General features: G+C 48.0%; 1 protein-coding gene across 1 annotated transcript in view; it reads right to left on the bottom strand.

Moving 5' to 3' along the window:
* The window catches only part of PACS1 (phosphofurin acidic cluster sorting protein 1), an 86,964-nt gene that overhangs the window by 53,455 nt on the left and 21,361 nt on the right, over positions 1-12,148 (bottom strand). Inside the window, exons 2-3 of the mRNA XM_087707663.1 lie at positions 3,182-3,269; positions 923-1,012 (exon numbers count right to left, since the gene is read on the bottom strand). Of these exons, the coding sequence (XP_087563789.1) occupies positions 923-1,012; positions 3,182-3,269 (178 nt within the window). The remainder of the gene's footprint in view (positions 1-922; positions 1,013-3,181; positions 3,270-12,148) is intronic.

Here is a 12,148-nt window from a genome sequence, read left to right as displayed (position 1 = left end):
AGAAGAGAAAGAACAGAAGAGGGAAGAAATCAGAAGGGAGGAGAAGAGGGAAAAGAGGGAAGAAACCATAAGAGAGAAGAAGAGAAGTGGGGAAAAACCAGAAGGGAGGAGAAGAGAGAAAAGAGGGAAGAAACCATAAGAGAAGAGAAGAGAAAGAACAGAAGAGGGAAGAAATCAGAAGGGAGGAGAAGAGAGAAAAGAGGGAAGAAACCATAAGAGAAGAGAAGAGAAAGAACAGAAGAGGGAAGAAATCAGAAGGGAGGAGAAGAGGGAAAAGAGGGAAGAAACCATAAGAGAGGAGAAGAGAAGAGAGGAGAAAAGAGGGGAGAAACCAGAAGGGAGAAGAAAAGAGAGCAAAGAGGGAAGAAATCATAGGAGAGGAGAGGAGAAAAGAAAGGAGAAGAGGAGCGAACAGAACAGAAGAGAACCTTTATTGTCATTTTTTACTGTAAGCACACTGGCACACATTAAAAAATGAAATTGTTCTCTGCTCTCAAAAGAAAGTATATATCTACACATACACAATACACACACACACACAAACACAAACACGGTGTGGGTTTTTTTTGCTACAAATGCCCCTTCTAGCACTGATGATGTCCCCTAGTTGGGTCATGAAATGTATGCAAGAAAACCACCAAGATCAGAGAGCACCAAGGACCCCACAATTCTCCCCTCCTTCTCCTCTTCTTTCTCCTTCTCTTCCATCTCCTCCTCCTCCTCCTCCTCCTCCTCCTCCTCCTCCCCATTCCCTTCTAGCACTGATGATGTTACCTAGTTGGGTCCCGAAATGCCTGCAAGAAAACCACCCAGCTCAGAGAGCACCAAGGGCCCCCTCTCCTTACAACCCTGAGCTACCGATATTCTTCATTGCCGGCGCGATGTTTTGCGAAGAGCCGGAATCCCGCTAACGCCCGCTTACCTGTAACGAGAACGTCAGCTGAAGTTCCGTTTCTACGAGCCCGCTGATGGGCAAGACGATCTCGTTGGACCTCAGGATCCGCTTGGAACCCTGCAAGAGGCGTGGGGTCAGTTCGTCTGCTGGGAAAAAGCAGCCGAGGCCGGATCGGAGTTCCCCGAAGGGTAGATTACAAAGGGTAGGCTCACGGTTGACTCGCTAGGCCGCCTCGCTTTGCAACCATGCGACTCTAATGGGCGGAGGGAGGGAAGACGCTGGAAGGTAGGGAAGGTAGGTTTTGGGGAGGGAGCTGGGAAAGTCCGAAGCAGACAGACCGCTCTCAAAAAGAAAGAAAGAAAGAAAGAAAGAAAGAAAGAAAGAAAGAAAGAAAGAAAGAAAGAAAGAAAGAAAGAAAGAAAGAAAGAAAGAAAGAAAGCAAGCAAGCAAGCAAGCAAGCAAGCAAGCAAGAAAGAAAGAAAGAAAGAAAGAAAGAAAGAAAGAAAGAAAGAAAGAAATGAGAGTGTGCAAGAGATTGGGGGAAAAGAGAAAGTTTTCCTTATGATGTTTGCGCGCGAAATCATTCGAGCTGGCTTTTCTATTTCTGCACCCATGTTGACTCTTCGGTAAAGTTATATACTCTCGGGAAAACGATGTCCCCCACATTTTCTCTTGCTGTCTGACCCAGTGGGATGGTTGAGAGCTACGGGTGGGTCCTCGACGTACGACCACAACGGAGCCCACAATTCCTGCCATTAAGTGAGACATTTGGGAAGTGAGTGTTGGCTCATTTGACAGACTATTCTTGCCACGTTTGTTAAGAGAATCACTGCAGTCGATCTGGCTCCCCCACTGATTTTGCTTTTCAAAAGGTTTTATATACATAAGTCTAAGGGCTATGGCTAATTTTCCTTCCTTCCTTCCTTCCTTCCTTCCTTCCTTCCTTCCTTCCTTCCTTCCTTCCTTCCTTCCTTTCTTCCTTCCCTTTCCTTACCTCCTTTCCTTTCCTTTCCTTTCCTTTCCCTTCCTTCCTTCCTTCCTTCCTTCCTTCCTTCCTTCCTTCCTTCCTTCCTTCCTTCCTTCCTTCCTTCCTTCCTTCCTTCCTTCCTTCCTTCCTTCCTTCCTTAGAATACAGTATTGCAGGCTAACTCTGCCCACTGCCAGGAGTTCAATCCTGACCAGCTCAAGGTTAACTTAGCCTTCTGTCCTTCCAAAGACCCAGATTGTTGGGGGGGCAAGAGGCTGACTCTGTAAACCGCTTAGAGAGGGCTGTAAAACGAATATAAATCGAATAAACCTCAAACCTCAAACACTGTGAAGTGGTATACAAGTCTAAGGGCTATTCCTATACAATACAATAGTAGAGTTGGAAGGGACCTTGGAGATCTTCTAGTCCAACCCCCTGCCTAGGCAGGAAACCCTATACCGTTCCAGACAAATGGCTGTCCAACATCTTCTTAAAGACTTCCAGTGTTGGGGCATTCACAACTTCTGGAGGCAACTTCTGTTCCACTGATTAATTGTTCTCACAATCAGGCAATTTCTCATCAGTTCTAAGTTGCTTCTCTCCTTGATTAGTTTCCACCCATTGCTTCTTGTTCTACCCTCAGGTGCCTTGGAGAATAGTTTGACTCCCTCTTCTTTGTGGTAACCCCTGAGAAATTGGAAGACCGCTATCATGTCTCCCCTGGTCCTTCTTTTCATTAAACTAGACATATTCCCAGTTCCTGCAACCGTTCTTCATATGTTTTAGCCTCCAGTCCCCTCATCCTCTTTGTTGCTCTTCTCTGCACTCTTTCTAGAGTCTCCACATCTTTTCTACATCGTGGTGACCAAAAACTGAATGCAGTATTCCAAGTATGGCCTTCCCAAGGCCTTATAAAGTGGTATTAACATTTCATGTGATCTTGATTCTATCCCTCTGTTGCCCGCCCTTCTTTCCTTCCTCCCTCCCTCCTTCCTTCCTTCCCAGTGGTTAGAACACAGTATTGCAAGATAATTCTCACCACTGCCAGCAGTTCGATCCTGACCAGCTCAAGGTTGACTCAGACTTCTATCCTTCCGAGGTGGGTAAAATGAGGACCCAGATTATTGGGGGCAAGAGGCTGACTCTGTAAACTGCTTAGAGAGGGCTGTAAAAGCCGGGTGAAGCGGTATATAAGTCTAAGGGCTACTGCTTTTTTTTTCTTTGGAACAGCTCGGCATTAAGTGTCACAGTGAGTAACTTCTGTGACTCTCAAGGGCCACAAGATAGTTGCCACATCCTCATTCCTCAGTGTGACATACCTGCAACTTGACGGCAATCACCACCGAGCTGAGATCCTTATCCATCTCCTTCAGCATGATGAGTTTCTTCAAGGTCAGACTGAACAGCCTATACAGAGAGAGAAGGGGAGGACAAAAATCCGTCAAAAATCCAGTTAGACATCTCTTGATCGTGATGGAAAACAGAAAGAAAAAAGTGATCTGTAGCAGGGGTCTCCAGCAAAGCTGGCTGAGGAACTCTGGGAGTTGAAGTCCACAAGTCTTAAAGTTGCCAAGCTTGGAGACCCCTGCTCTATGGGGCATTTGCCCAGAACGGGGATCCGCAACCTGTGGCTTTGGAGCTGCATGTGGCTCTTTCATCCTTCTGCTGTGGCTCCCTGTCGCTGATCAGTCAAAGGAAAAAAGGACGCCGCACTAGGAGGAGACTCTATGGTGGGGGAACCGGACTTCCAGCCAGTAAAAGGATGCTGGGCTAGGAGGAGACTCTATGGTGGGAGAACTGGACTTACAGCCAGTAAAAGGACGCCGAGCTAGGAGGAGACTCTATGGTGGGGGAATCAGACTTCCAGCCAGTAAAAGGGCTCCGTGCTAGGAGGAGACTCTATGGTGGGGGAACCGGATTTCCAGCCAGTAAAAGGACGTTGTACTAGGAGGAGACTCTATGGTGGGAGAACTGGACTTCCAGCCAGTAAAAGGACGCTGTGCTAGGAGGAGACTCTATGGTGGGAGAACTGGACTTACAGCCAGTAAAAGGACGCTGGGCTAGGAGGAGACTCTATGGTGGGGGAACTGGACTTCCAGCCAGGAAAAGGATGCCGGGCTAGGAGGAGACTCTATGGTGGGGGAACCGGACTTCCAGCCAGGAAAAGGATGACGGGCTAGAAGGAGACTCTATGGTGGGAGAACTGGACTTCCAGCCAGTAAAAGGACTCCGTGCTAGGAGGAGACTCTATGGTGGGGGAACTGGACTTCCAGCCAGTAAAAGGACTCTAGGAGGATGCTGGGCTAGGAGGAGACTCTATGGTGGGAGAACGGGATTCCAGCCAGTAAAAGGACGCTGTGCTAGGAGGGGACTCTATGGTGGGGGAACCGGACTTCCAGTTGGCTCCAGAATTGAACAGGAGGCTTCCAGTTAGAATCTTTGTCCTAACCAAAAGTTGGAATACCGGAAAAAAAATTGTTTAGGGGGATTTGGAAAGAGATAATATTCATCGGTGCAGCGATGAAATTCAACTTTTTGGACGAGCGGTTCTGTGGGCTTGGCGGGCATGACAGGGGAAGGGTACTGCAAAAACCCCATTCCCTCCCCACTCTGGGGCCAACCAGAGGTGGCATTTGCCGGTTCTCCCAACTGCCCAAAACTTCCGCTACGGGTTCTCCGGAACCTGCTGAATTTCACCCCTCCAGCGGTCGTATTATAATAAATACGAGGGTCAAAATTAAGTGTACAATGTGAGCGCCGTACAAATAGTATATATGTTGTTGGTTTCTCGCACTGGTTCTAATGGTAAGTGAAACGCCTGGATAACCACACTGTATTCAATCTATTCATATGCAAATAATAATAATAATAAAAAGATTTAACAACAAGAAAAAAAGACTATTTCCTAACAAACGAAGACCTTTAACAATTAATATTAGCCACCTGGAAAAGGCCAATTCTAACCCCCGGGGGAAAAAAAACCCAGCTCTTCTGAACGGCCAAGAGGCCGTTTTTGTATTTTAGGTTTGTTCCCAAGCGGAGAATTACGGAAGAGGCTGCGACTTTTGTTTATTAAAACAACCCACAATATTTATTCTGGAGCGGCCCTAAAAAAAAATTATTTTTTATTTTTAAGCAGAAGATACGTATTAGCTTGGCCCCCTTTGGGCTACACAGATGGGAAAATGAGCAATTGGAAGTGCATATTTGTGTGTCTGTGTGTGTGTGTGTACGTTAGCTGGCTACTTTTAACAAAAGAAACTTTTTGGGTTTTTTTTTTTTTTTTTTTTTGGCGAAAATCTTCAAGGGGAAAAAAACGTCTGCCTTGAAGGGTTTGATTGTTGATAAGGATCAGGAAACAATCAATCATAAGCCTCTGGAGAGAAACAAATAGGATTATGCTGACAGCTCTGCGCACGCACACACACAAACACACACACACACACACCGACACACACCGACACACACCAAGCTTGGATTTGCCACCTCTAATTTTTCCCTGCTAAACACAAAAACAGACTCCTGGAGTCGATTTCCAGAAATGCCACTTGCAAAAAGAAAGCATCTCTCTTCTCCTCCCTCCCTCCCCCTCTCTCTCTCTCTCTCTCTCTCTCTCTCTCTCTCTCTCTCTCTCACACACACACACACACACACACACACACACACACACACGAATGACAACACCACAAGCTTGGATTTGCCACCTCTACTTTTTCCCTGCCAAACTACCTGTGTCGATTTCCAGAAATGCCACTTGCAAAAAGAAAGCATCTCTCTCTCTCCCTCCCTCCCTTCCTCCCTCCCTCCCTCTCTCTCTCTCTCTCTCTCACACACACACACACACACACACAAACACACACACACAGAAACAGACTGGAGAAAGGATGTTCCCCTTCTGTGCCACATGGCAGCTGAGCTAATAGAAGATATTCTATGCTATTCTATGATTGAAGAAGTTCTGTTATTCTGAGATTCGGTTTAATGCTACCACCCACACAATTGAAGATAGTCCATTATTCTTAAATTCGCTGTAATGCTGCACGCACACACACACACACACAGACGACGACACAAATAGACTGGAGAAGGGTCCCTCCCCTCCTCCTTCCTGTGCCACTTTGCAGCTTTAAAGTGCGCAGCGAAAAGCAAAGTGTGACAAGGAAAATGTTCGGTTGGGAAGATTGGTTTTTTCCCCCCCCCTCTCCCCATTTAATTACGCTCCAATTATCTTTTAACAACTTCTAAATGCTTTTTTCTTTCTTTCTTTTTTTTGCCAGAGTGCAGCAGAGAAATTGTTTTTTATTTTTTATTTTAAAAGGGAGCCATTTTAACAGCTGGGTTTTTTTATTCGAAGCCCGATATCTCGTGCCCAAAGTGATTTCTCGTTGAGCTTCGAAAATGCCAACGGAAAGGGACGAGAAACTCATCCTGCCCTCGAGTTCGACGCGCCTGGTCGGAGGTGGGTTTCACGTCACTTTACCACTGCCTTCCATGCAAGCGCACCGCGCTTGGCTCTCGCGTACAACTTGCAGGCTTAGAAAACGTGGCTAAAAAAGGGTGGCAAAGAGCCGCAGGCCGGCCCCAACCGGTTCGCTTGAACCGGTACGAACCGTCTGAACACCAATTCTTCCCCCCGGGTGTAGACAGAGGATATCAGCCGCTGTTGGCAGGAGATGGAAGATCTGGAGTGATACGTGCCCGAAGAGAGACGATGCAACCCTGTTTCCTGCCTGGCCGCCGGATGGCATCAGGCCAGCCAGGTAAATGCCCAGCCTGACTGGCAAAATACACCCACACTCGCCTGGAGCATCTTACCAGGAAGGAATATAAGGGGATTAATTTGTCAAACATGCTCTCTAGATGGGGATTCGGAAGAGGATAAAGGAGAGCTGATCGTCACTGGCGGCCGATTTGAATTCCCACAAACACTGAATCTGTTTATTTGTTTTTCTTCTTTTTTATATTTTTTCTTTATACATGTTTTTCTTTCTTTCTTCTTTCCTTCCTTCATTCTTCCTCTCTTTCTTTCTCTCCCTTCCTCCCTCCCTCCCACCATCTTTCTTTCTCCCTCTCTCTTTTTCTTTTTTCCTTCCTTCCCCCTCCCTTCCTCTTTCTTCTTTCTTTCCCTCCCTTTCTTCCTTCATCTATCTATCTATCTATCTATCTATCTATCTATCTATCTATCTATCTATCTATCTATCTATCTATCTCTTCTTTCTTTCTTTCTCCCTGTCCTTTATACATTTTTTATTTCTCTCTTTTTCTTTCTTGGGTCACGAAAAGTCTGCAAGAAAACCACCAAGCTCAGAGAGCACCAAGGACCCCACAGTTCTCCTCCTCCTCTTCCTCCCCCTCTCCTCCTCCTCCTCCTCCTCCTCCTCCTCCTCCTCCTCCTCCTCCTCCTCCTCCTCTCCACAATCCCTATTCCCTTCTAGCACTGATGATGTTCCCTAGTTGGGTCACGAAATAACTGCAAGAAAACCACCAAGCTCAGAGAGCACCAAGGACCCCACAGTTCTCCTCCTCCTCTTCCTCCTCCTCTCCATAATCCCTATTCCCTTCTAGCACTGATGATGTTCCCTAGTTGGGTCACGAAACGTCTGCAAGAAAACCACCCAGCTCAGAGAGCGCCAAGGACCCCACAAAAGAAAACACATCGTTGATTTAACTTGGGACAGCACCGTAGCTCCAAATGCTAGAATTGAGCCTCCTCAAAAATCCACCCTAAACTATTTCAAGTATTATTTGTATCGCTGCGAGAATTTGGAATTCTCCGCACGGCGCAGCCAGCTTCCTCCTTAAACAATCGATTGCCGATCAAGCCCAGGTGGATCTATAGATCCCGGATCACTTTCTCTGACCTCTACCCGCCCTGCCGAGGGCAAACAAGGGTGTCTCTTTAAACTTATCAAGCCCAGGTGGATCTATAGATCCCGGATCACTTTCTCTGACCTCTACCCGCCCTGCCGAGGGCAAACAAGGGTGTCTCTTTAAACTTTAAATCTGTTCTTCCTCTTTTTCTATTTTTTTCCCCTTTGCTTCATTACCCCAAACTATGATCAGAAACTCTTTTATCAAGACTGGGGAAAATGTTCAGCATTCTGTCTGCCAAAGGTTGGAAATGCAATCAGACCACAGGAACCAAATACCACATGTGGTGGAGGTGCAGAAAAGCAAGAAAATATTGGCTGGCTGGAAATGATAACCAGACAAAATATTGACCTGAAACTAGAAACATGCCTCTTAGGGGTATTTTTGGAGGGTTACGACAAAGGGACCACATATTTAGTGTGACATATATTGATAGAAGCAAGGATCATATATGCTAAATATTGGAAAAATGGGGGAACACCCCCCACCAGACGAGGTTGCAATTCGGAAAATTTGGGACTGTGCTGAAATGGATAGATTTGAACTCGGGTGCTGGAGAAGACTCCTGCATTGAGTCCCTTGGACTGCAAGGCCATCCAACCGGTCAGTCCTAGAGGAGGTCAATCCTGGCTGCTCTTTAGAAGGCCAGATCCTGAAGAGGAGACTCAAGGACTTTGTTCCACCTAATGAGAAGGAAGAAGGACTCCCTGGAGAAGAACCTCATGCTGGGAACGATGGAGGGCAAAAGAAGAAGAAGGGGACGGCAGAGAAGGAGGTGGCTGGATGGAGTCACCGAAGCAGCCGGCCTGAGCTTCAATGGACTCCAGAGGATGGGAGAGGACAGGAAGGCCTGGAGGAACGTGGTCCGTGGGGTCACGATGGGTCGGACACGAATTCGTAACTAACAACAACAAAACTTAAGGTCCTCAGAATCAGAACTGCAAGCAAGCAAACTACAAGTCTCAAAGACGTTTTCTTTGTTTTTGAAGAAGAAGAAGAAGAGGAGGAGGAGGAGGAAGAAGAAGAAAAAGAAAAAGGAGGAGGAAGAGGAGGAGGAGGGGAGGAAGAGGAGGAAGAAGAAGTAGAAGAAGAAAAAGAAAAAGGAGGAGGGGAGGAAGAGAAGGAGGAGGAAGAAGAAGAAGAGAAGGTGGAAGAGGAGGAGGAAGAAGAAGAAAAAGAAAAAGAAGGAGGAGGAGGAGGAGAAGAAATTTCGCTTTGCATCCAGGAAGCCTCACCAGTTGTAACTGGATGGTGGGCGAGACGAAATGACAGGCTACGACTTACGACCACAATTGAGCCCCCCCCCAAATTTTGTTGTTAAGTGAGACATCTGTTCAGTGAGGTTCACCCCCATTTTACGACCTCTCTTGCCACAGCTGTGGCTTTGCAACGAAAAAGGAGAAGAAGGAGAAGGAGAAGGAGGAGAAGGAGAAGAAGGAGAAGAAGAAGAAGAAGAAGAAGAAGAAGAAGAAGAAGAAGAAGAAAGAAGAAGAAGAAGAAGAAGAAGAAGAAGAAGAAGAAGAAGAAGAAGAAGAAGAAGAAGAAGAAAGACCAATCAGAACACGTTACCTGTTTCCACCTGCGGAGGCCATAGTCCCACATTTCCCATCGCCTTCATGGGCCGTTTTAGGACATCCAAAAGCCAGAGAAGACGACCCGGTGTGTGAGCGTGTGTGTGTGTGTGAGTGTGTGTGTGTGTGCGCGCGAACTCCTTTTTGGAGACAGAAACTCTTCGAGTAAAACCCGACGCGATTTCGAAGAACCCAGAGATCCCAGCCTCTTCAAAAACGAAGTTTTGCTCTGACTAAGTAAGGCAGGCCTCTGGACGAAACTGTACACCTGGCGGACACACACACAGACACACACACACACAGAGGCTGTTGGGCTGGCAAGCCACCAAATGACTGAGGACTCCAGGAATCTCGACACTCACCTGGGCTTGTTCCTTGCTGCCGGCGGGGGGGGGGGGGGGGAGAATGCGAGAGAGCCGTTTGGGAGGGCGGTTCAAGGATCCCATTTGAATTGGCTCCGTGTAAGGGAAGGGCCGGGATCTGATTCAACCATTCAGGTTTTCAAAAGAAAAGCAAGAACAAAGAAAAAGAGGGGTTTTTTTCCCCCCCAGCAGATCGAAATGTCTCCTTCGCTTCCTCTCCTCCTTGCTTAAGTTTCCATCCGTTTGCGTCCGTCTTTCCCTGCCTTCTGGAGCAAGGATGGCAGAATAACAAAGTGGGAAGGTGGCCTTGGAGGTCTTCTAGTCCAGCCCCCTTGTTCTGGACTCCCTGGAGAAGAGCCTCATGCTGGGAACGATGGAGGGCAAAAGAAGAAGGGGACTTCTTCTATCTATCTGTCTGTCTGACTGCCTATCTATCTATCAGCTTCCCTACGTATCTACCTACCTATATAATTATCTATCTATCTATCTATCTATCTATCTATCTATCTATCTATCTATCTATCTATCTATCTATCTATCTATCTATCTATCTATCTATCTCCTGAGTCCCTTGGACTGCAAGGCCATCCAACCGGCCAGTCCTGGAGGAGATCAACCCTGGCTGCTCTTTAGAAGGCCAGATCCTGAAGAGGAAATTCAAAGACTTCGGCCACCTAATGAGAAGGAAGAAGGACTCCCTGGAGAAGAGCCTCAGGCTGGGAACGATGGAGGGCAAAAGAAGAAGAAGGGGACGGCAGAGAAGGAGGTGGCTGGATGGAGTCACCGAAGCCGTCGGCCTGAACTTCAATGGACTCCAGAAGATGTGAGAGGACAAGAAGGCCTGGAGGAACGTGGTCCATGGGGTCGGACATAACTTCGCAACCACAAATGTATCTCCAGAAAAGACAGGATGGAATAGATTCTTTCCCCGATAGACGAATCGTTTCTGATATGGAGCTCTGTTATATATATTTATATTTATATTTATATATATTTATTTCTGGTAAAGTGAATCCAGGAAGCCAGATTTTGGTCATTCGAAGTTGTTAGGGGAAGAAAGGGATAATCAGGGTAAATTTAGGTACTGGAAAAGGAGAATATGTGTAGCTGTGGGTTGAATTGAGAGGTCCTTGGTGCTCTCTGAGCTTGGTGGTTTTCATGCAGACGTTTCACAACCCAACATAAGACGCCCCAGGCGTCTTATGGAGCCAGTAAGGTTCCAGACAGAGCTTGGGGTTATTCCTGACTCTTTCGCCCACAATCCGGTGGAGACTCTGGCTGCTGCGTGGCACTCGGCAGCGTCGGAGGCCCTCGACCGGATTGCGCCACTGCGGCTCCTCCGAGGCGGCGGATCCCGGAGACCCCCTTGGTTCACCGAGGAACTCCGGGAGATGAAGCGCCGGAGGAGATGCCTAGAGCACCGTTGGAGGTCCGATAAGTCCGAATCGAACCGGGCAATGGTAACCACCTGCACCAGGGAATACACCAGGGCACTTAGGGCAGCAAAAAGATCGCACATAGCCACCCTGGTAGCATCCGCTGAGTCCCGCCCAGCCGCCCTGTTTAGGATAACCCGCTCCCTATTGAACAAAAGGGAGGCGGGGGAACCCTTGCAGGGCAGAGCTGAAGAATATGCCCAATTCTTAGCGGACAAAATTGCTCGGTTTCGGTCGGACTTGGACTCCACCCCCGCAGTTCCAGCCGAGGCGCAGGGGGACCAAGTAGAACAGCTCTGGGTTGAGTTTCAAGACGTTACCCCCGGGGATGTGGACAAGGCCATGAGAGCTGTAAGTACTTCCACCTGCGTTCTGGATCCGTGTCCCTCATGGCTGGTTACTAACTGCAGTGAGGTGACACGAGGCTGGATCCAGGCGGTTGTGACCGCCTCCCTTCGGGAGGGGAACTTCCCCGCCGCACTGAAAGCGGCGGTGGTGAGACCCCTCCTGAAGAAACCATCCTTGGATCCAGCTGTTCTTAATAGCTATCGTCCAGTCTCCAACCTTCCCTTCCTGGGGAAGGTTGTTGAGAAGGTGGTGGCCTTCCAGCTCCAACGGTCCTTGGAGGAAGCAAACTACCTAGACCCCTTCCAGTCAGGCTTCAGGCCCGGTTACAGCACAGAAACCGCTTTGGTCGCATTGATGGATGATCTCTGGAGAGCCAGAGATGAAGGACGTTCCTCCATCCTGGTCCTCCTTGACCTCTCAGCGGCTTTCGATACCATCGACCATGGTATCCTTCTGCGACGACTGCGGGAGGTGGGAGTGGGAGGCACCGTGTTACGGTGGTTCTCCTCCTACCTCTCGGACAGGTCGCAGTCGGTGTTAGTGGGGGGGCAGAGATCGTCCCCTAGGCCCCTAAATTATGGGGTGCCTCAGGGTTCGGTCTTATCCCCCCTACTATTCAACATCTACATGAAACCGCTGGGAGAGATCATCCGCAGGCACGGGATTAGATACCATCAATATGCGGACGATACTCAATT

The sequence above is a fragment of the Thamnophis sirtalis genome, unplaced genomic scaffold (genome assembly GCF_051295495.1).
Source record: "Thamnophis sirtalis isolate CommonGarterSnake01/CBP01778 unplaced genomic scaffold, rThaSir2_p1.2 scaffold_2, whole genome shotgun sequence".
Classification (NCBI taxonomy): Eukaryota; Metazoa; Chordata; class Lepidosauria; order Squamata; family Natricidae; genus Thamnophis; species Thamnophis sirtalis.
Note: the sequence above shows the minus strand (reverse complement) of the source record. Positions and strands in the feature narration are given on the sequence as shown.